At 42.2% G+C, this 24,988-nt stretch overlaps 2 protein-coding genes across 3 annotated transcripts; one reads left to right on the top strand and one right to left on the bottom strand.

The window, feature by feature from the left end:
* Positions 1 to 995: 995 nt before the first annotated feature.
* Positions 996 to 5,185, top strand: LOC133114543 (protein Tob1-like). 2 transcript variants are annotated; one of them, XM_061224036.1, is made up of 2 exons: positions 996 to 1,284; positions 3,170 to 5,185. In XM_061224036.1, exon 2 carries the CDS (start codon positions 3,326 to 3,328, stop codon positions 4,244 to 4,246), a length of 921 nt encoding a protein of 306 aa, XP_061080020.1. In that variant the 5' UTR covers positions 996 to 1,284; positions 3,170 to 3,325; the 3' UTR covers positions 4,247 to 5,185. The 2 variants fall into 2 exon arrangements, with proteins under 2 accessions (XP_061080020.1, XP_061080021.1); XM_061224037.1 differs by having other exon boundaries at positions 3,176 to 5,185.
* A 13,191-nt stretch (positions 5,186 to 18,376) lies between these two features.
* Positions 18,377 to 22,715, bottom strand: LOC133115016 (WAP, Kazal, immunoglobulin, Kunitz and NTR domain-containing protein 2-like). Its single transcript, XM_061224720.1, has 2 exons — positions 22,214 to 22,715; positions 18,377 to 21,529 (listed from the first exon to the last, which is right to left on the bottom strand). Exons 1-2 carry the CDS (start codon positions 22,409 to 22,411, stop codon positions 20,018 to 20,020), a joined length of 1,710 nt encoding a protein of 569 aa, XP_061080704.1. The 5' UTR covers positions 22,412 to 22,715; the 3' UTR covers positions 18,377 to 20,017.
* Positions 22,716 to 24,988: the final 2,273 nt, after the last annotated feature.

The raw sequence follows: 24,988 nt of genomic DNA on the forward strand, positions 1-24,988 counted from the left end.
ATGTAAAATGCCAAATTGTCCCTTTAAATTTGAAGAGGGGCGTTTGCCGGTGTCCCGTTCGTTCTACATATGACGTATAAAATGGCATCGGCACCTTAGATACGATATCACCATTCACGAGCGCTTCTGCCCCGTTTCCAACCAATCACCATTACGCTTATTTTTTTCCTGCACGCACACGGTGACAAAGCACTACTGCACTATAAGCCACAAGAGAAATATCACTCCGCAAGAACGGAGTTAACGTAAACGTTACATCTTCATTATTCTTGGGATATCTTGGAAATCTATATCGGGACTCGGAAATAATGAGTACAATTGTTTCCTGACTTAAACAGAAGCGACATTGCTTGTTCGTGGTAGTAGATATAACGAAATGATGTCCTAATATTTGGAAAACATACGCCCTAATACCCATAACGTTACAATAAAGATAATAAATTCACAGCACGCGGCACTGACTACTATGAGTGGAATGCATTCTCCGAGTAAGCTGCATGCATACTGGTGTGCTGTGGTTTTTCGATGTGCTATTTCATCCTGCTATAGGCCTATTTCCGTCAGATGGCTCAAGCGTTAGTTGCTTTAACGTTAAATGGGAACTATTAGTAATCATTTGGATTTGATGACAGAGAATGCACTTGAAATATCCCCACCAGCTGTACCTAAAAAGCCTACAATTTAAGGTGGTGTACAAGTCGGTAACATATAATTTACTATCATTATATGCCCTTCGCTGCCCCAGTTATCACACTTTTTAAGTTGAGCTAGGTGGATGGTGACGCAAATGTGCTTGTGACGGCAAGAAATATTTTTTCTCACTATTGATTGACTGAGACATTTGCCCAATACACATCGGACTCAAGAGTTGTTACGGCGCATATATGACCAATAGCACACGTTGGGGCGGGATTCTCATTGTTTTGACCTCTGAGAACCGCATCACCGCCCATCCAGCGCCTGTGGCGGAAGAAAGCTTTAAAACGGAATAGACGGCTGCAATTTCGGCAGATTGTGAAAACTCCCATGAAGGAGGGAGTGAATTATCAAGCCTGGATAGAAAAGGAAAAATATAAAAAATAAAAATAAAAAAACACCAAATACCCTAAGATAGAACATAAGCAAAAGGAAGAATTTACGGACGTTCACACGGAATACATTTTAATTAACAGTTCATATATTAATACATTGTTTATAAAGAAAATATTTATCTACTTTTGTATTTGCACTAGCTGGCTAACGTTAGCATCTACTTCGGCTGAAAATATTTTTATGTGCCCTAATGTGAGTATTACATTTTGTTTGTATTTTTGCTAACTTGGAGTTTTTCTTTGTCAAATGAATAATTGCATCTCAACAACTTGGATATTTTCCTAGCTAGCCTAGTAGCTATGTAGGCAACTACGTCAGTTCGAGCAAATTGTGTGAGTTAATGTTCCCGAATTGCGTTGTGTTCGTAGCTAATTCGCCAAGTGTTAGTTAAGTAGCTAACCTTGTTTGTACAGTGTACCAACGTGGCTTGATATGTTCAAATTTACAGATTTGCAAATCAACAAAAGGCAAGTAATGCATTTAGGACTGTCAGCTGTTAACAAATGTTTAGCTAGCTAGGTAATAACGGGCTAGCTAAATGTATCAATTTCGACGATCAAGGAAATAGGCTGGCTACCTTAATTGCTATGTTAAGTATTTTAGTTGGCTAGCCTAGTTAACGTATGGCGTGTGTAACTAACTGTTAGTTGGTTAGCTAGGTAAGTTAGCTCACCTTTGATACCTGCGCTAGATGTATAGCTAGCTCGCATCTAATTTACAACTTGCATGGGTTTTTTAATTTGCTTAACTGCTGATAATGGTTAGCAACCACAACAGTTTTTAGCTGTCAGCCTAACTAGCTAGCCTAACTAGCTAGGCTAGCGTATCTAACGTATGTCAAGTTACACCGATCTAGCTAAATTAGGTAGCTAACTTAACTATACGTTAGCTTAGGTTTAATCATTCGCTATCGTTAGACTAGCTAGATGCATAGTTAACTTAGCTGACAGGGGTGGGCTGGCTAGCTATGGTTACATGTCTAATCTTTGGGCTGGCTGGCTGTCTAACGTTAGCTTCCATAGCTAATGCGGAAGGGGAAATGTCCCTTATTCAGTGGTCGACTTGTGATGGATAGCTAGGCTAGAATGAAATCGAAATTAGGGATAACTTAGCTGCCCATTGCATGTATTATGCAATAGGATCAGCTTCTGTGTCCCATGGATTTATACGCAGTACTTTCCACGAAATCGGTTAGCTAGCTACCCATTTCAGCTAACATTATCAATTTGTATACGATTAGTCTGGTAGCTATCGTAGATACGTGCTTGTTATGTTAGGATATTTTTATCGTGCGTTTTAGCAGCAATACCATATGTTGCCAATTTATCCAGAATTGGCTATTCTCCGTAGCTACACGAACTGTTCTACAGCTCGATTCTAATATGCTAACTATTGTTAGCTCCCGTTAGCCAGTTTAATCGCACGGATACATTTCACCTAGACTAGCTAGGTGCTCGAACGCTAGCAAACATTGGCTAATACCATTTATCACTCATTGTGATTGGGAGTGTTTGTGTCGTAACGTTATCACTTTGATTGAATAACGACTCGGATGGGAAGAAAAGCATTTGCTTTTTTGGCATTGTAGCGTAGAAATGTCTACGTTGCATCTTTTTAGTTTTGCTTGAGCTAGCTAGCTAATGGATCCAACCGTTTTGAATGTGTAACATTAGTCACCCTTTAAATATAGATTTTACACGTATTAGCTAGGTAAAATTACCGAAGGTGTAAGAATACGGATGTGACCAACATACCGTCTAAATATGCAGAGATCCCGGTACGAGGTACAAATGATTTGTAGCCAAGCTGCGCCCTCGTTCATTGGGAATCGAGAATATTCAAAGTCCACGCCTCTGTTGGTTAACATAAAGCAGAATTTCTTGAAATTTTATAAATGCAGCTAAGAAAATGTGTAAATAAAGTGAACCCACAGTTTAACGTGTGCGTGGTAGACTATTCATCCACATTTAATGCTGAAATGTATTCGTTATGGAACGAAAAGCACATTAATGCTTAATGTGAGGGTGTGGGCGTGCATTCTGCCAGGTCCTAATGCGTTCTTATTTTCTTCTTCAAGGAGCAGGAGCCTACACCTGGTGAACGAAGGGCATTTCTCTGCAACCAGCACTTTTAACCAATTCTTTTTCAACAAAGTAGTGATTTTGTGAGGTGCCTTTCACAGCACTTGGGAGTTGGAGGGGACGGAATCCAAACTGCGGGAAATTTTTTTTGCATGGGAAGCGGGGCAGCTATGCAGCTGGAGATCCAGGTAGCGCTGAATTTCATCATCTCCTATTTATACAACAAGCTCCCGCGCCGCCGCGTCAACATCTTTGGCGAGGAGCTGGAGCGGCAACTCAGGCAGAAGTACGAGGGGCACTGGTACCCCGAAAAGCCCTACAAAGGCTCCGGCTTCCGCTGCATCCACGTGGGGGAGAAGGTGGACCCGGTGGTGGAGCAGGCGGCCAGAGAGAGCGGGCTGGAGATCCAGGACGTGCGCAACAACCTGCCTCAGGACCTGAGCGTGTGGATCGACCCGTTCGAGGTGTCCTACCAGATCGGGGACAAGGGCCCCGTCAAGGTGCTGTACGTGGACGACGGCGGGGAGGCCGGCTCGGAGCTGGACCGGGAGATCAAGAGCAGCTTCAACCCGGAGGCGCAGGCCTTCCTGCCCATCGGGGAGGCCGGCGGGGCCTCGCCCACCTCCAGCTCCCCCTCCCCGCCTTTCGGCCGCTCGGCCGCCGTCAGCCCCAGCTTCCCGCCGCGCCCGGCACAGCCCCTCACCTTCACCACTGCCTCCTTCGCCGCCACCAAGTTCGGCTCCACCAAGATGAAGAGCAGCGGGCGGGGAGGCGCCAAGGGGTCCCGCTCCTCCCCCACCGGCCTAAAGGCCCCGCCGGGGTCCCTCCCCCCTCTGTACGGCCCGCCGCCGGCTCAGGGCTCCGCCCTGTCCCCCAACGCCAAGGAGTTCGTGTTCCCTGGTGTGCCGGGGCACGGCCAGGCCGGCGACGGGGCCCTGCCGTACAGCTCCACCTTTGACGTGTTCGCGGCCTACGGTGGCCTGAACGACAAGTCCCTCATGGACGGCCTGAACCTGAGCCTCGGCAACATGCAGTATTCTAACCAGCAGTTTCAGCCAGTCATGGCCAACTAACGCACATTCACAAAAAACATGAAAAATACAAAAGCAACGTTAAAATCCCTGTGGTACGAGTCGATGTGTGAGCCCAAGGGCGTTTGGATTTGTGCCCCCTTGAGTTTTTTTTTTTTTTACTTTTATTAACACTCTAAGCTTATCATACACAAAAGGTCCAAGTTTTTACAGTACTTGGTTACTTAAACTTAACATGCATCATTGTTTTAATTTGTTTGCCAACCAAGCACAAAATTTACTTTTTTTTTTTTTTTTTAACTGACTTTAAAAATGGAAAAAAAAACGAAAAAAAAAAACGAGGAAAAAACAGACCTTCAAGTTATGGCCACTTACAGTATTTAAGATAAAGCAGGACATGGCCAATTTTCAAAGGAACTGGCATTAATATGTGGGGTTTCATTGTCTTTTTTTTCTAATTGTGTAATTTAATTTAGTACAGAGTTTGTAAAATATCAGAGAATATATTGTTTCTACGACATGGTATTGCATTTATATCTTTTTACTACTCCAGTGATCTGTGATGGCTGCAGCAGCTTTATGTTATATTTTCTTTTTTTACGAGAATTGTAAAATACATCCATCTTTGAAAACATCTACTATTCTAAAGATTGTGTACAGAATATTCCTTAGTGGTGGAATTTAAAAATATTTGCTTTTTTTGAAAAGATAAGAATTGTATTTTCCGTTAAGAGTAAAGATTTTTGCTATATTATGGACAAAATGTAATCGTATATATTAATTTTTGTACCAACATTGTGCAATACTTGATAAAGACAACGGTATAACAAAGTATTTTGAGTCAGTGTCTTACATGTTAAGAGGGACTGATAGTTTATATTAAGTTTGTATTAAAATGCTTAAAATATGCTTGTCTTTATTTTTTTTAAATTTCATATTGGCATCCTGGTCTTTTTAATAAAATGAACTATAGTGAAAGTTCTCAATGTGTTTTTTTATTTATTTTTGTGTACAGTATATGTGTGTGCATATAAATATTTGCATGCTTTCTCTCAAAACACACACGCACACAGCTGTATTTTTCTTTATTTATCTTTGGATATTTTGGGGTATGGGGGATACATTTATACATCTGAAGAGTTTTTACCAGGCAGTCTACCCTCCACATTAATCACTGAGGAATGTGCTGGCTGGTAGAGTGCAGGTCTTAATTAGAACTGCCTTTAAATCTCCAGCTATCTAAATGGATAACATAAAGGATATGGGCATGGCAAACACCCAGCATGACGTTGTCTGCTAAAATATCACAGCTCTGCATCATCACTGTAACATGACCACAGGCTGGAGGTGGGGGGTATTGGCACCATTTAAAGGACCAAATCAGACAGTACAACAATAACACCCATCTATCTATCCACAAAGCACACTTGTTATCCCTAATTAAGAGATTGATAAGATTATTGTGGCTGTGGATGCCACTAGGCGAGGAGCCATAGTAAATTCTCTTCGAGCTGGGTGTTCAATCTTGGGTCGATAACGGTGCAGGTTTTTGTTATAGCCCAGCACTACGACACCTGATTTAACTAATCACGTGGTATTTATCGTCCATCTTCCGACTAGTCACATCAAAAGCCTGTTTGCAGTTTTTAGGAATTTGGTATTTTTCAGAAAACTGCGATATATCCGACTTGGCAGCAAAAATACGAGCATACACTCCATGGATGCCTCCATTTAACCAAAGCACATCGTTCAGGTACATCAGATGCTTTGATTATGCGCGGTCTATTTCCCACACAACCAACTCTGTCAAAACATAGCTGAATACTACATAAGTATTCATTTGGTGCGCAAATTTACACTCGTTGCTGGTGACGGGCCACCTTCCAAGGTTATCGGACATACGACGAGCGTAGCGTGAACGCTTGTCCACTTGACGTGATCAGCTTCCGTGCTGGGCAAAAACATACCTGCACCCATATCGACCCTTTTCGGATAAGATTGGTGCACAAAATGGTGTCGCTTTTGACTGTGACTTTGTCTTCTTGACACTATGGAACTGCATCTACAACCTCGAGGGAAACCTTTTGCTTAAAATAATCTCTGATGGTGAGTTAGCAATAGCCTACTCTGCAGACTTGTTTTGCAGCTGGAGTCTTGGCATTCCCTGAGGCAAAACAGGACTCTGTTGAAGGCCAGTGCTCTTATGGGGGAAGTGAATTATTTGAAGGTGAATAAACCTGCTTTAAATAGGTTCAGTGGGTGGGAGAGACTTGTCTGATCTTTCTTAAACTGCTATATTAAGCAGTGCCATAAGTTGGAGTGTAAAATGTGATCTAATTTGACCTTTTAGTTGTATGTAGATATGGGTGATAAGCAGAGGACAAGGTTTGTAAAGGTGCGTAGACCACTAGAGCATGAAGGTTTTACCCACCATGCATCAGGAAGTGACTAGTAGAAGTGGATTCCGTTTGTGGAATACAGACAGCTGCAATGATGTCTCCCATTCCTGACTACTTGGCAGTCTTTTTTTTCTTGTGTCTTTTTATGATTACATGACTGTTTGAGTCATTTTCTAGGCCTGGAAATGACCATACATTTTTAGAAAATATTTGTAAGTCACCCAGCTTCCCTGCTGGTTGATGTGGCCTGCAGATGGATGCACACACTGTCCCCCTAGAGCAGTCACAAGTGTAATTGGTTTGCCTATGCTCTTACAATGCAGGCATTTGGCAGGTCCTTTTAGCCAAAGTGAAATTGGAAATGGCTTATTTATAATGGGTAAGCAAATACTAGAGCTAGAGATGTAATCAAATGAATACCACTGTCAGGTGCATGCCAGAAAACCTGCAAAAAAGGGTTTCATGAGAGAGTGGCAAGGTTAAAACCGCTCTTAACCAAGAGAAACATGAATGCTCACAATTGCAGAAAAAGCACCTGCATGATCCCCAAGCTTTTTGAGATAATGTTCTATGGAGAGATAAGTCAAAAGTTGGACTTTTTGAACAATATGGGTCCCATTATTTCTGGCTTTCTTGATGTACAATTATAGGAAGTCTTTGGTTGCAGTTATTGTTGCTAAAGGTGGTGTAGCCAGTTCTGTTTTAGGGGGCAATGTTTTTTTTCACAGGGGTGATATGGGAGGTTGATAACTTTATTCAGTAATAATAGAAAAAAATGTATTGTGTTTACTCCAGTTCCCTCTGCCTAATATTCCATTTTGTCTAAAGATCGGAAACCAGTCAGTGTGACAAATATGCAGTAAGCAATTTTTCAGGTCAATGCATTTTTTTAACACAGAAAGATGGTAGTCTGCAGAACGGCTTCCTGGATCATGACACTGAGGCTGTGACCCTTGGCATGTACAGGCTTGATGCTGTACTGGACACTCTTTAGACAGGAGGCAGAATGACATGCCTCTGCATGCCCTGCCTTACCCTGGTCCTGACCCTCTGGGAGGATACTGAACTTGACATTGTAGCAGTAGGTCCTTGCATGGTGTAACATTAACAATATGCAACATCACAACAAGCAGTGGCTGAAAGGTGTGTTTATTGCAAACCTTTTCGGCAAAGGTTGTGGATGGTGCTCGCAGGAATGCCCACACATCCAACCAGATCTGCTCTGACTTTCTGCTGTTTGCAGTCACTTCACGTGAGCACCATGGCAACAGCACACAGTGCGAACAGCTTGCTTTGTGTGCCTTTGAACAATGAACGAGTTAAAGATGGCGATGCAGTAATAATTTATCTGATGGATGTGCCCTCTTGCGCCATGGAAACACCGGAGATGACATCATCAGCAGAGCAAGGGAAAACACCCTGCTGACAGAGGGAGGGTCCACCAGGAAAATAAGCCAGGGCCAGCCAATCAAATGTGAGTGCACCCTCCCTGTCTTTGAACATGCCCAAGAGAGTGGTACAGAGCTTTAAGGCTGCAGTCTGATTCAAGGGAACCAGTCTGGGTGCAGCTTCCTACAGGTTGGGTTAAAGGCTAAAGGTTTCCCATGCATTTTTGTGCTTAAAGGAAAAATATGCTATTCAAAATCTGCTATTGCAAACTCATATTGCCTTGATGAGGAATACTATTTCTCTCTATGAACGGCAGGTTCAACTGTTCGGAGGTTTATGTACACTCACCGAGCACTTTATTCGATATTTATTAGACTTTAGCCTGTCCACTTAGTTACGCTGTAGCCTATCCGCTGATGCATTGTGTGTTCAGATATGCTCTTCTGCATACCACTAATGTGTGGTTATTTGCATGTCACCTTCCGGTCAGCTTTGGCCATTCTCCTCTAACCTCTCTCATTAACAAGGCATTTTGGTCTGCAGAACTGCAGCTCACTATATATATATATATATATATATATATATGTGGTGTGAAAAAGTGTTTGCCCCTTCTTGATTTCTTATTTTTTTTGCATGTTTGTCACACTTAAATGTTTCAGATCATCAAACAAATTTAAATATTAGTCAAAGACAACACAAAATGCAGTTTTTAAATGAAGGTTTTATTATTAACGGAGAAAAAAAATCCAAACCTACATGGCCCTGTGTGAAAAAGTGATTGCCCCCTAAAACTAATAACTGGTTGGGCCACCCTTAGCAGCAACAACTGCAATCAAGCGTTTGCAATAACTTGCAATGAGTCTCTTACAGCGCTGTGGAGGAATTTTGGCCCACTCATCTTTGCAGAATTGTTGTAATTCAGCCACATTGGAGGGTTTTCGAGCATGAACCGCCTTTTTAAGGTGCCACAGTATCTCAATAGGATTCAGGTCAGGACTTTGACTAGGCCAGTCCAAAGTCTTTTCTTCAGCCATTCAGAGGTGGACTTGCTGGTGTGTTTTGGATCATTGTCCTGCTGCAGAACCTAAGTTTGTTTCAGCTTGAGGTCACAAACAGATGGCCGGACATTCTCCTTCAGGATTTTTTGGTAGACAGCAGAATTCATGGTTCCATTTATCACAGCAAGTCTTCCAGGTCCTGAAGCAGCAAAACAGCCCCAGACCATCACACTACCACCACCATATTTTACTGTTGGTATGATGTTCTTTTTCTGAAATGCGGTGTTACTTTTACACCAGATGTAATGGGACACACACCTTCCAAAAAGTTCAATTTTGTCTCGTCAGACCACAGAGTATTTTCCCAAAAGTCTTGGGGAACATCAAGATGTTTTCTGGCAAAATTGAGACGAGCCTTAATGTTCTTTTTGCTCAGCAGTGGTTTTCGTCTTGGAACTCTGCCATGCAGGCCATTTTTGCCCAGTCTCTTTCTTATGGTGGAGTCATGAACACTGACCTTAAGGCAAGTGAGGCCTGCAGTTCTTTGGATGTTGTTGTGGGGTCTTTTGTGACCTCTTGGATGAGTTGTCACTGTGCTCTTGGGGTAAATTTGGTCGGCCGGCCACTCCTGGGAAGGTTCACCACTGTTCCATGTTTTCGCCATTTGTGGATAATGGCTCTCACTGTGGTTCACTGGAGTCCCAAAGCTTTAGAAATGGCTTTATAACCTTTTCCAGACTGATAGATCTCAATTACTTTCTTTCTCATTTGTTCCTGAATTTCTTTAGATCTCGGCATGATGTCTAGCTTTTGAGGATCATTTGGTCTACTTCACTTTGTCAGGCAGGTCCTATTTAAGTGATTTCTTGATTGAGAACAGGTGTGGCAGTAATCAGGCCTGGGTGTGGCTAGAGAAATTGAACTCAGGTTTGATAAACCACAGTTAAGTTATGTTTTAACAGGGGGGGAAATCACTTTTTCACACAGGGCCATGTAGGTTTGGATTTTTTTTCTCCCTTAATAATAAAAACCTTCATTTAAAAACTGCATTTTGTGTTTACTTGTGTTGTCTTTGACTAATATTTAAATTTGTTTGATGATCTGAAACATTTTAGTGTGATAAACATGCAAAAGAATAAGAAATCAGGAAGGGGGCAAACACTTTCTCACACCACTATATATATATATATATATATGAAGCATTCTTTGCTAACTCTAGAAACTACTGTGCGTGATCTGCAGTTTCTGAGATACTCAGTCCACCCAGTCTGCCACCAACAATCATTCCACGGTCAAAGTAACGTAGATCTAATTTTTTCCCCATTCTGGTGGTTGATGTGAACATTAACTGAAGCTCCTGACCTGTATCTACATGATCGTATGCAATGCACTGCTGCCACACAATTGACTGATTAGATAATCACATTAATAAGTAGGTGTAATAAAGTAAAATTGTTCCTTTTAATGTGATCGGTGAGTGTATAACAGGACACACTTAAGTGAGGTCCTTAGAATAGCACAACGTAACCAAGACTTTTAATACATTGGATACTCTACTGGGACAACAAATTGCAATGATTGTTTGCAATTTATTTGATCGGCCCTTCAAGATGTTACCAACACCCACACAGCCATTTTGCCTACCAATACATGCAGCACATCTAAAATAAAACAAAAAACTGAAATAAACTTGTCTAGGTGAACTGCATACAATAGTTATAATAGAACTGAAATTATTTTAAAAGTTTTGAAAAATAGAATTTAATCTAATCTCAGCAATGGAGTTTTCTTATCTCTCTCTCTCTCTAATCTCTGAATCTTTACCATCCAAGCTACTATTTATACTCTTTCACTTGAGAAACAGAAAACTTTGCATGTCTCTAAGTTGTCTATGACATAATTATCTAATACAAAATAATATACCATAGCATGCATACTCCAGATATAAAATTGTGAATTAAATGGGTAAAAACCCAAAGTTTACTTTTTGTACATAAACATGAAGTCTTCAAAGAAGGAATTGGCATACAATAACTTTTTTTTAATATGAGTACAGAATTGTGCTTCCTAATCTTTAAAAAATAAAATAGTCTGAGCTTGAGAAAGGGTTTTATCAGGCATTTAATGTCCAAGTAAAGAGAGATAAATTTGAGTGCTAAAATTGTAAGCTTTCACCCAGCTGCAGAAGATGGTGTTCTACAGTGACCCTCATCCTCTCGCATCAAAATAAAATGACATATAGTGACTTTTGCTCTTTTGTGCCCTAAAACAAACTTTTTATTGGCCGTCCAAAAGACTGATTGCTCTACGGTGTACTGGTATGAACTGTGGAGCCCTTCTTTTCTTTCAAATTCCCTCACGGCCGCCATGCGGAATGGCATTTATTTTTGGCCCCTTGTCACCAGTCAAAGCGTCTCAGAGATGGTGAGAGCTGGTGTATTGATTGCTCCGTGTATGCAACAGTCTTTACACCCGGGCTGGTAAGGTTTCCCAGTGCCTTATCCACTGCATAGTTTGGCTAAAAACGGCTGTGACGCATTGTATGCAGTTTTAAACTTTCTTCAGATGCACACATGCTCTATATACGCTCAGTGAGCAATTCATTAGGTATTTATTAGACTTATTTTCTTCTGCTGCTGTAGCCTATCCACTTAAGAGGTTTGACATGTTGTGTGTTCGTAGATGCTCTTCTGCATACCACTGTTGTGGGTTTTTGCATTACTGTCACCTGCCTGTCAGCTTTGACCAGTCTGGCCCTTCTCCTCTAACCTCTCTCATTAACTGGGTGTTTTTGCCCACTGAACTGCTGTACACTGGATGTTTTTTGTTTTTCACCCCAATTCTCTGCTAGCTCTAGAGACTGTTCCAGGAGATCAACAGTTTCAACAGTTTCACCAACCATCATTCCACGGTCAAAGTCACTCAGATCATATTTCTTTCCTATTCTGGTCTGAAAAATGTCAGAAAACCCTGTTGACCATGTCTGCATGTTTTCATGCTTTAGTTGCTGCCGCATGATTGGCTGATTAGATATTTGCATTAACAAGCTGGTGTACAGGTCTACCTAATAAAGTGCTCAGTTAATGTATAATACAGTGCCAAATCATGGCTACAGTCTGTGAGCATGAGTTTGATCACGCTTGCTGAAACATAATTTTATAAGGATAAACAAACTTGTCTAATGAATTCTAGGAACAGTCTTTAACAGTTTTAGGGTAGGCAAGCATTTTTTATTAGCTTCCAGATTTATCACTTCTAATTTCTGTACAATAATTGTTCTCGTTCCTTTATGGTTTTCAAAAATGCTAATGTTAGCTTCTCACCAACTGTAACTATCCTACAGTTTTTTTTTTTTTCCCACAGACAAACTACTATAGGCTTCTGGCTTGGCTGCCTTGTTTGTTTTATACCTTTATTTGTAGATTTGTTTTCCATTCCAGGATGCAAACAGGATGTCTTGTATTGCCATTATGGGTTAATGGCATGCTTGGCCGGGCTTATCGAAATGTTTGGATACAGTCTGTCTGCCGGGTAGCTATTGGGCAATCAAGTGAGTCTGTCATTCAGCAGATTATTCAGTGGAACGCACAGTCCCTATCTCGAATGTTGACCGAGAGGAGACAATGCCTGGATGAATAACATCAGTGTACTCTCTCTATGATGAAACAAACTTTGACTTTTCAAAATGCAAAACGACGGCGTTACTGCAACCTTTAACAGTTCTGCCCGCCAATGGAAAGGACAGAATGTATTGAAATTATAACTGTGCAGTACTGACATCTAGTGGATTTAGTCTGGCATGTCAATCATGGCCGCACTATTCTGTTGTAATCACTTAGTGTTGTGGATTCAAACGACAAAAAATAATCATATACTGGTACGTAAGGGTTAGGGTAGTGTCCAATACAATCACATACTATTTTACATGATTATGATGATGTAATTGCCATAGGGTCATCTTTTTCATTCACAGACATTGTCAATAGGACTGGAGGCATTATGACTTTCAGACGCACGGCAGTATAGTATAATGCAGAACAAATAGATGCAATACAATACAGTCACATGTTATTTAACATCATATATGAGGCTAATGAGGCTAATATAATTATACAGTCATGTATAATTATATTAGTAAAATGCAGAACAAATAGATGCAATACAATACAGTTACATATTTAACATCATATATGAGGCTAATGAGGCTAATATAATTATACAGTCATGTATAATTCGATTTTTTCTATATCAACCATTAGAAAATGAATTTAGCGCCTTCTCGACTACAGAAGAGCTAAATGAATTTTTATGAAGATGACCATCATTATTGTCACTTAAAACGTAAGCTCACACTTCACAAAAAGGTTCATGAATTGGCATTGGCTAATGTAGTTGTTAATCATGAATTAATGGCCTACATATACATTCAGTAAGCATGAAATTAACTTTTCACTAATGTATTTAACTACTAACTAATTGATGTATGAGTTGCATGAATGTTTGTACATTAGCAAACCAGAGAAGAATAATAATAAAAAAACGTATTATCAGTTAAACAGTTTATGTATTTGTTCATGTTTTTTTTCATTCCAATATAAATTGGCTTTAACTAATTTAGTTGTTAACATGAATTAATATGATGTACCAATGCATAGAAAAAAAGTCTCAGTATTTAGTTAGATAACAACTACATTAGTTTATGCCAATCCATGTAACCTTATTGTAAAGAGTCTACTTATAAATGCTGAGCTGTAATAATACCGTGAAAGAGCACGGTGATGCAGCATAGAGGATGAATAGGTTTCCCATGCTGTTGCGGTGCATTTGGAAGGGGGCTGTGGGGCAGCTGGAGCGAAAGTGAATGTAAAGCCAGTGCATTAGTTATTCCACTAGGGGTCAGAGTCTGAGCAGCAACCTCTGCTCTCTGGGTCCTCTGTCCTTCCAGGCAGAAAGACAGCATTCAGTCAGTGACCACTTCATTAGCTAGACTTTATTGCAGCTTGTTAGACATTACATTACATTATTGGCATTTGGCAGACGCTCTTATCCAGAGCGACGTACAACAAAGTGCATACCCATAACCAGGGATAAGTTCGCTGAAAGACCCTAGAGGGAAGTACAATTTCAACTGCTACCTGTACAACAAAGATAAGGACAAGGGCCTTTTAAAAAAAAAAAAATTTTGAGAACAAAGAAACAAACAAACAGAGCAAAAGTGACCAAAGTTAACTATCCAAACACTGCTTGCCTACCCAACTAACAATACCGATACACAAAGCAAGTCACAGAGACAACAATTAAGGTTCACAGGGAGGTAGGGAGGGATGGGGAGAGGTGCTGCTTGAAGAGGTGTGTCTTCAGCTTGCGCTTGAAGGTGGGGAGAGATTCTACAGTTCTGACCTCAACGGGGAGTTCGTTCCACCACCGTGGAGCCAGAACAGACAGTAGTCGTGAGCGTGATGTGGAGGTTCGGAGAGGGGGAGGTGCCAAGCGGCCTGTGGAGGCTGAACGAAGAGGTCTGGCAGGGGTGTAGGGTCTGATGATTTTTTGTAGATAAGCTGGGGAAGACCCTTTAACTGCTTGGAAGGCTAGCACCAATGTTTTGAATTTGATGCGAGCCATGACAGGCAGCCAGTGGAGGGAAGTAAGCAGGGGGGTGACGTGTGAGTATTTGGGAAGGTTGAAGACCAGACGAGCTGCTGCATTCTGGATGAGTTGGAGGGGTCTGATGGTAGACTCTGGGAGGCCAGCCAAGTGAGAATTGCAGTAGTCCAGGCGGGACAGAACCATCGCTTGGACCAGGAGCTGGGTCGAGTAGGGGGTGAGAAAGGGGCGGATTCTCCGTATGTTGTATAGGAAGAACCTGCATGACCGGGTCACCGCCACAATGTTCTCGGAGAGGGACAGTCTGCTGTCCATCACCATGCCGAGGTTCCTTGCACTGGGTGACGGCGTGAGTGTGGTATCCCCGAGGGAAATGGAGAGATCCAGATGGGGAGAGGTTTTAGCAGGGATGAATATCATTTCAGTCGTGCCTGGGTTGAGCTTTAGATGGTGGTTGTCCATCCAGCTCTGGATGTCCCTCAGGCAAGCAGAGATACGGGCTGAAACCTGCGTATCAGACGGCGGGAACGAGACGAAGAGTTGGGTATCGTCCGCGTAGCAGTGGTAGGATAGCCCATGTGCAGTGATCACAGGGCCAAGGGAGCGAGTGTAAAGAGAAAAAAGAAGCGGGCCTAGGACTGAGCCCTGGGGAACTCCTGTGGCGAGGGGCCGAGGTGTCGATACCGAACCAGCCCAGGCAACCTGGAAGGAGCGACCAGAGAGGTAGGACTCAATCCAGTCCAGGGCTGTGCCACCGATGCCCGTTGCTGACAGGGCGGACAGGAGGATGGAGTGATCCACAGTGTCGAAGGCAGCAGAGAGATCTAGAAGAATGAGGACAGAGGAGAGGGAGGCTGCTCGTGCGGCATGGAGTGACTCACTGACGGAGAGGAGCGCAGTCTCTGTCGAGTAGCCCGATCTGAAGCCAGACTGATGGGGGTCTAGCAGGTTGTTGTTAGAAAAGAAAGAAGAAAGTTGAGTAGAAGCGGCTCGTTCTATAGTTTTAGAAAGGAAAGGGAGAAGAGATGATGGATTCTGGATGATGGAAGGATCCATAGTAGGCTTTTTTAGCAGCGGAGTGATGTGGGCCCTCTTGGAGGATGCCGGAAAACAGCCGGAAGACAGGGAGGAGTTGACAAGGGAGGTGACAAATGGGAGAATGTCAGGTGTGATAGTTTGGAGAAGAGAAGAGGGGATAGGGTCAAGGGCACAGGTTGTAGGGCGGTGGCAGAGCAGGAGTTGAGAAACATCAGAGTCTGTAAGGGGGGAGAAAGTGGAAAAGGAAGGGATGGGCCTAGAGGGGGGGGGAGGGCACAGTGAGGGGGGCGGTGGTTAGCACAAATATTTAATCGACTAATCGTGTGGCAGCAACTAAATGCATAAAGGCGGTCAAGAGGTTCAGCTGTTTTCAGGACAAAATGTCAGAATGGGGTAGAAATGTGCTCTAAGTGACTTTGACCATGGAATGAATGTTGGTGGATTGAGTATCTCAGAAATTGATGATCTCCTGGGATTTTCACACACACTAGTCTCTAGAGTTTGCAGAGATTGGAGCGATAACCCAAAAACATCTAGTGAGCAGCAGTTCTGCAGGCAAAATATCCTTGTTAATGTGAGAGGTCAGTGGAGAATGGCCAGACAGGTCAAAACTGACAGGAAGGTGACAGTAACGCAAATAGCCACACATGACAACAGTAGTATGCAGAAGAGCTTCTCTGAACAATCTCTGAGCATCAAACCTCTTAAGCGGATAGGTTACAGCAGCAGAAGACCAAATATAAATCTAAAATCTAAAAAGTCTAAAGAATAAGCCTAATAAATACCTGACACTACTCCGAGTGTACAGGTGTATCTCAAAAAATTCGAATATCGTGGAAAAGTTCATTTTTTTCCGTACATAAAACCAATCAAAAATAGGATTTATCAAACAAAAATTTTGACCTTCTGAAAAGTATGTTTATTTATGCACTCAATACTTGGTCAGGCAATCATGGGGAAGACTGCTGACTTGAAAGTTGTCCAGAAGACACTCATAGACACCCTCCACAAGGAGGGTAAGCCACAGAAGGTCATTGCTGAAAGGGCTGGCTGTTCACAGAGTGCTCTATCAAAACATATTCATGGAAGTTGACTGGAAGGGAAAAGTGTGGTAGGAAAAGGTGCACAAGCAACAGGGATGACCACAGCCTTGAGAGGATTGTCAAGCAAAACCGAACTTGGGGGAGCTTCACAAGGAGTGGACTAAGGCTGGAGTCAGTGCATCAAGAGACACCACACACAGATGTGTCCAGGAAATGGGCTACCAGTGTTGCATTCCTAGTGTCAAGCCACTCCTGAACCAGAGTCAGAAGCGTCTTACCTGGGCTAAGGAGAAAAATAATTTAACTTTATGTGTAATGAATCTAGAATATATAAAAGTTTCACTTTTTGAATTAAATTAAGAAAAAAAAACAAAAAAAAACCTTTTCCCCGATATTCACATTTTTAGAGATGCTCCTGTATATTGCCCCAAAAAATGGAATGTGGAATAATTGTGTATTTTCACAAAAAAGTTTTTTTCCATCCACTTCGTGGAAAACAAGATTTTACGTCAATGTGTACCAGTGGGCGTGTATGTTGATCAAATGTCCGTTGATTTTTCATTCCCCTCCTTTTCACACAGCAACGCGCATACTCATTATTTTACGTCCTCCTCCATCATTCCCCCAAAATGTCTGTTTCACTCCTGTACATCATATTGCATTGCAGAAGCTAGCGCTGCTCGAATTTCCATTTCAGCTCGTCTGCTTGTCTTTAAGGGCATTAGCTGTGTTTGGGTTGTTACCTTGGGGGCTTAGGGGGTCTGCTGTCTCAGACAAGCCCCCTCCTTGACCTCCTTTAGAGCTTTACAACCAATGTGAGGACTGCATGATTGTGTCATTGTGTGTGTGTGTGTGTGTGTGTGTGTGTGTGTGTGCGTGTGTGTGTGTGTGTGTGTGGGTGGGTGGAAGTTTGATGCTGTCATGCTCAGGGGTCATTCTGTGAGAAATCGAACAAGAGGTGTGGGGGTGACCACTCCAAGGTTGCTCAAACTTTGTGTAAATGTTAAATATCATTCACTGTAAATTCAATAGATTACATGCAAAACATTAGCCTCATTAGATTTGTTGCTCTAGAAATATTGGCAACCAAAAATTAACTTGTGTGTGGCATGGGAAAGCAGGAAAAAAAACCTGTTTATATTCAACCAAGTAACAAAGAAACATTTGTCATTTCATGTACTTTTTCAAACATTCTAATCTTATTAAGTATTCTGCTGCTGTAGCTTCTCCACTTAGAGGTTTGATGCATTGTGTGTTCAGAGAAGCTCTTCTGCATACCACTGTTGTAAGGTGTTTTTCACATCATTCTCTGCAAACTCTTTCTAGAAGGACAAATTCAATGAGGCTTATATTTTGCATGTTCATGAGTGAAATTGGAGTGGTCACCCCCCACACCTCTGGCTGATTTTTCATGGATGTCCCTCTGGGTCCACCCTATTAATGCGCATAGAGGACAATCCTAGGTGAGCTTATTTTAATGCAAAAGTACTGCGTCATCAGCAGAAAAGGGTCTCCTGTGATTTGTTTCACAAGGGTACATTCAGGAAATGTATCAATCATAATCAAGGAAAATAAAGCATTTATGGCACCATTATTATTTGGCTGAATAAATTCACTGAAAGACATTCAGAATTTCTTTATTCAACTCTCAGCAGCAAGAAGGAGAGAGAAATACAATAAATATAAAAATGTTATGCCAGTAGTGGATAAAAATACAGATGCCTTTAATTTATAGTTTAATTATCAGGTCCGTCCAATTGATTCCTATGGTTCCTATTTCCTATGGAAATAACTGCATTTTCAGGAAACACATTATATTTTAAGTACACTTAGTAACACTGATTTGGAATATATTACATAATGGATACTGCATTTCATCTGCATGGGGACCACAGTTACGCTATAGCAATTGATATCATCAATGCCAAGGTGCAACAACAGGTTTAAAATAAAACATGAAAGGCAGAAGGTCATTTCACATGTGCAAAGAAAATCTCAGAACAATTTAAGGTAAAGTAAATATTCATTGACAAAATCAATCCTGTTTCCTTTCTTAACAAACCAAATGGTCTAATTATTGGTAGCTACTGTAAAATATATAAATTTGTAGCCCAGTAGAAAATGCATTTTGTACTATAAACTAGGGCCAGTTTTATGAATAAAGAGAGGGCAGATTAGATTCATGGGGGATTTGACTCAGGAATTAAATGTTGTGGTTTTATGTCCAAAATGTTATGTGACCCCCTCCCGCTCGCCCAGATGACATCCTATGAAAGCAAACTCAACACAAAAACATACTGTTCAGTCAGACAGAGACCAAGACCAGCTCTCACATGTTGAGTTACAGCTGAGATATTTTGTATTCTTCACATCCATTCCTCTCCCATTGCTAAACAGGAGAACATGACTGCAACATTCATGTGTTTTTTTTAAACTATTATTTAACCTGGAAGTTAGCTACTTTACCACGATTTAACCAGGTAGTCTGTGAACTTCTTACCTCTAACCACGTAATCTAAACTAAGAATGTCATTCTCATTTGCATCGACAACCTAGGGAAAATTCATTTTGCAGCCAATCATGCAAGGGTTCATAAAACCAGGCTTTTCCAGGCACACTCCATTTCAGGTCATAATGGGCCAATGAGCTCACATGATGAGACTGTAAACTTCAGAGGATACTGTCTGCAGCTCTGACAGCTTCTGCCCTCAAATTAATGTTTTCATCCTTGTGATGCTGAAGTCATGTAGGGGCTGGTGTCAGCCATGTCGGGAAATAATCACACACTATCACATTTCTTAACTGCTATACATTACTATAGAAAAATATACTTCACAAATAAAGACAGTCAAGAGAAAATTCTGTTGATAGTTGACAGTATTGGTCCTTATGGTCTGTTGAACTTGTTTATATCAGAATGACAAACTTGACATTTGCCAATATTGAAATACAATTTTCAGTATTGGAATGGCTTCTTATTAGCAAATAATGAATCAGCATTAAAATGTTTTACATTACCATTATAATTGCTGTTGTTGTTGATGTTGTATTGCATTGTATACCAATTTGTCAGGAAAACACAAAGAATCAAGAACCACAGATTATAAAATATACTGAATGGAATATGGCAGCTAAATCTTGCATATTCTTCATAAATTGTTTTTCATTCATTTTAATTGAGGACTAGGAAAGCTGATACCTCTTTCAGAAAATGAAAGAATATACTGTATAAGATATACATAGAGCTAGTTTCAAAACTACTTTTTAAAATTCAACCACTACTCTCCAGAACAACGCGGGGAACGCAGGCAAACCCTTTCCGGGCGGTTCCAGGAGGCAGGGCTACTGCACGCTGGGAAACTCTTTTAGGAGGTCGCAGGTCTTCTTGTGGATCACCTCGCGGAGCTTGCGTAGACGCCGGGCGCTGGACACGCCCACGTAGCTGTCGGGCTGCAGGACCGCCATGCCGTTGTGGACGTCGCCCATGATGATCATCTGGCTGTCGGTGCTGGTGACATTGGGGCACGGGCATTTCCAGTCCATGTTCAGCAGGGTGACCTCCAGGGGCTCCTGGCCGAAGAACTTGAGGCCCATCTTCTCGTCCTTCAGGATCTCCTCCACGGTGACCAGGGCGTGGCCCGAGTCCTGGTCCTCCGTGAGCTCCGTCATGCGGCCCAGGATGACGAAGTCGCTCTTGCAGAAGCCGTTGACCATCTTCTGCCGGGGCTTGCAGGCCTTGCAGTCCTGGCTCCGCGGGAAGGGGCAGCTCTCCTCGCAGGCCTCCTTGCTCTCGAAGTTGTTGTCGTTGCCCCCGCAGCCGCCGTAGATGAAGGACTGGCAGGCACGCAGGGCGAGGCTGTAGGCCCAGCGAGGCTCGTAGGCCTTGCAGGGGCCCTGCAGGCTGGGCAGGCCGCAGGCCCCGGCCACCTCCAGACCGCAGGCGCGCATGCAGGCCTCGTAGGTGTGGAAGTGGTTGCGGTTGTTGTCGCAGTTGCCGTAGCTGAAGGTGAAGCAGTTGTTCTTCTTGGCCTCGTAGTACCAGCTGGTGTTCTCCACCCCGCAGTTCTGGCTGTCTGGCGGTTTCAGGCACTCATCGGAGGGGAAAGCGGTGGAGTTGGTGAGCGCGTCCTCTTCCATGGGCTCCTTCTTCACCACGGACAGCGGGAAGTGGGCCTGGGCAGTGCCGCGGGCGTTCCTGGCGGTGCAGGTGTAAATGCCGGCGTCCTGCGGCTGAGCGTTGTAGATGACCAGCTGCGCCATGTTGGTGACCACCACGTTCCCGCGCACGTGGTTCGGGCGCATGACCGTGTTCTCCTGCCCCTCCACCTGCTTCTCCCAGGTGATTTCGGGGGCCGGCCTCCCCGTCACCTCGCACAGGAAGCTGGCCGTTTCGCCCACCACCACCGACTGGTGGGCAGGGCTTCCGGCCACCGTGGGAGGCAGGGCGTCCAGGGGCGTGGTCTCCAGGAGGGCGGTGGTGGGGCGGATGGTGGTCTCTGGAGGAACGGGGCTGGTGTGGGGCCAGGTGTGGTGGTACCTGCAGGTGACCACCGTGAGGGAGATGCCCTTGGAGCAGGCCTCGGCGTCCATGTAGCACAGGTTGTAGTACGTCATGCCGTCCGAGGCACAGGTGAAGTGGGGCTCGCGTTCGCACCGGTCCCGGCACTTGCACACCGGCTGGCCGTCCCAGATGTCGCACTCCGAGCCCTGCTGGGTGCACATGAACTTGTCGCAGGTGGCCCCCTTCGGCATGCCCACGGGACCCTTCTTGCCCTTCACATCCACATAGCGCGCAGCCACACAGCTCTTGTTCCCGCAGACATTGGGGCAGCATTTCTCAAATGTCTCGCAGTCCTGTGGTGGAAAGCACAGTGCTATTATTGGGTATTAAAATGTTGTTATTGGCCCCCAAAATAATAATAAATAATAATAATATGAGTAAATGTAGAAAATATGCATACAGATTCTTCACTTTTGAACAAAATGAGAGGTACACGTTACAAATATGAGGGGGCTCCTATTTTTATAGGAAATTTTGTTTTTTCTCAGTTGATTGTTTTTCAAGTCTAATACTTTTCTAAGTTGTAAAATTCAGTATGATATGAACTTACTAAGAAAAACATTGGAAATGAAATATGACTGTCCCTCAAAAAAATCATAGGTTTTGATAAATATTTCACAGCTGTCAGACTTATGTGTATGCCTTATGTGATTACATATGACATATCATTACTGTATACATATTCAAGTATTGTGTTTATAATCCACACAAAAAGATGATGTATACATTCAAGTACATTGGTTTCAATTAATTTGAATTAATCCTTAAACTAAATAAAATCAAAGAAAAATGTGTAAACCACAGAAAATATCACAGTTTGAGGTTTTATTTCCCAGATTAAAAAAAAGTTTGGCAGGTGCATAAATAATCACAGTGGATATTTGCCTGCGCTTGACAGGTATGTATTTAAACGATAATTCAACGACAGCTTGTATTTGTGGATGCTCAGTGGTGGCTCGCGATGCGAAAAGACTCACCTGATCAGACTCACACTCTCGCAAGCAGGTGCTCATGGCATCCACCCACAGGTTCGGGTTCATGTCGTTCGGACACATGCCCGCGTGAGAGTACACAACTTTTGTTAGGGACATGGCCTTTACCCCACTGTCTGGAAGCAGGACAAAGCACTGTCCAACGAAAAACCATATCCACCGCGGGAATAGCATCCACCACATCTCCCGGGCTATATCGACGATACAGCGTGAAGAAAAATGTCGAAAAGAAAATCCACTACCCGCTCGGTAGTAGGAGACAAATGTCTCGAGTGCAAAATAACAACCAAATAATGCAAGAGGCAGTCCTGTAAACTTGGAGAGTTGTAATCGGTTTGCCTCCTTCAGCTCGATGGGTACTGAATGCACTGGATGTGAGATTAAGAGCGATATTTATACCTCTATTACTTCACTTTGAACTTCTAATAATTATACCGACTGCTGCTCTCCGACCCAAACCAATTATTAACACAAGCTGACAGTTTGGAATTACTTATGACTACCTGAAAGGATTTGAGACTTATAAACATAAGACGAGAAATTGGGCAGGGACGGGAGGGACTCGTTCCTATAGCGTTGTAACATTTTTTAACCCTTCGTTTGCGGAATCCTATGCGTGAATGTCTCAAGAATCATTTGACTTGTTTTTGCACTTGGACCTTTTTTCCCACGATGATGACGTCAGACAGCCCAGTCACAACAGTCTTCGTTCAGATGCCATCCTGTGCGTACTGTTTTGAGAGTACAATTTTTTTTCTTCTGGAAAACGTTTTTTTTAAATTCGTGCCAAGTATAATAATGCATAAAACAATTGGTATCTTACAATAGAAAGTTACATTTAAATAGGAAAATAACACGACAGAAAAATTAAGAGAATGTTGGTGTACGGAGCCAAAGTTGTAGTTGCCAAGAGATCACGTGACCTCAAAATATGCCTGCATGAATTACCATGGGCCATCTGGACTGAATTTAAACTTAAAGTCCTTCATTTCGAATTTCTTGCAGTGAAGCTGATTATTTGCGCATTCATGTTCATATTTTCACATTCATATTTCGCCATTAAAATAAAATGTTGTTTTAAAGTACTTTGATGTGCATTTAATTACATTTACATTTTACATTTTTATCATTTGGCAGACGCTTTTAATCAAAAGCGATTTACAAGTGCATAGGTTCGTCCACAGGTTATAAGAATAATGGGATGAAATAAACATTCCTCTACTCCAATAGACATGCAAAGTTCTATAGGGGATGCATCCATAATGACTGTACTCTTGAAAGTTAACAAAGTTAATAAGGAAATTGACATTGAAAGGTGTAACAAATGATCTGTATCTTTCTTGTATAGAAGACCAGAATAAATACAGACTGTGCAAAAATGCACCATCCCAAACAAAACAAACAAGCTATGAGAGAAATGTATTTAAAATACACAGGTAAAACAAATTCATAAACATTTTGTACATAATTGAATAGGTCAACATTTAGCAGTAGAGCCTATGCATGTTATGCAAACATCCTGAAAATGGAGCACATGTGTTGCTTGCGTGGGCTCGCAGTATAACGGCACAGCACACGTTAAAAGCATATTGTTTGATTTCTGGAGTTATATATTTTCGCATACATTCGCTCGGTTAACCACCCACCCAGACAGTCCGAACTCTGAACCGCGTTGGTCATGTGGACACAGCTGGCGGTCCCGCAATATTAACCCAGCGAGCTGATCCAACCTGTTCCCCATTATCCTCAAAACATTAAATCTCTCTCTCTGGGGCTTCCACGTCCCACCAGTTATTTTGTTTAGGTTCACGAGGGCCCCGCCGCTCCCCTTCATCCTGGGAAGAGAAGCTCTCGCATTCCCTGCATAGCACGGGCGCCCCCGCCATGCTCCTGACAGCGCACCGGCCTCCACCATACGTATCGTCTGCAAACAGACCTTGACTTTGACCTTTTGATTTTACCATCTTTTTGAACTTGCTCCAAAGCACAGCAAAAACAAAACAAAACAAAAACCTCCTTTACAGTCTCGTATTTCTGCATTCCAAAGTGTTTAAAGTATGGAAACAAGATTTAAAAAGAGATATAAAAACAAATTTCAACACCCGTAATCCACACATCCTGTTCCTTCCTGTACTCTGGTAAATCTACCGTTTGTTTTCTGATTGAGCTTTATACGTTTAGACAGGTTTCCTGGGTGTATTTGTCTCCCTTAGATCCAACATATGGTAATATATGGATTAAAGACAAAGCATGCCCTTTCAAGTAAGGCTGGGGTAATGCATTCAGACTCTAATGTATGCAAAACTGTTGGACTGTTGAACTTTAATTCAAGCTTCCACAGTTTCCTTCAATATTAAATATTACAAAAATATCTCAATTTGAAAAGTCTAACCAGAATGGTATAAACTTTCATGTTCTAAAGGCCAATTGTGGATAATGGATAAATATATTTTTGTAGCAGCTCTGCAAAATGAAAGAATGAAAAGTAATGGATTGTAATGAAATATATAATTATATAAGAAAGTTCTATAAGGCAAGGTAGTATTACATTAGGCGCTACCATGACAGATCCAAACCCAAAATGAGTGAAAGGACAGGAAGAAAACAATAACCTCAATGTATATTAGTATTCCTATTACAATATGATTGACTTGCAGAATCACAGAAATACAATGGAAAAAAACATTTGTTACTCAAATTTTTGACTTTTTATTTATTTTAGTCGGCCTGCAAAAATGGATTAACACAGCAAAGGCGTCT

This window comes from Conger conger, chromosome 16, assembly GCF_963514075.1.
Source record: "Conger conger chromosome 16, fConCon1.1, whole genome shotgun sequence".
Lineage (NCBI taxonomy): Eukaryota > Metazoa > Chordata > Actinopteri > Anguilliformes > Congridae > Conger > Conger conger.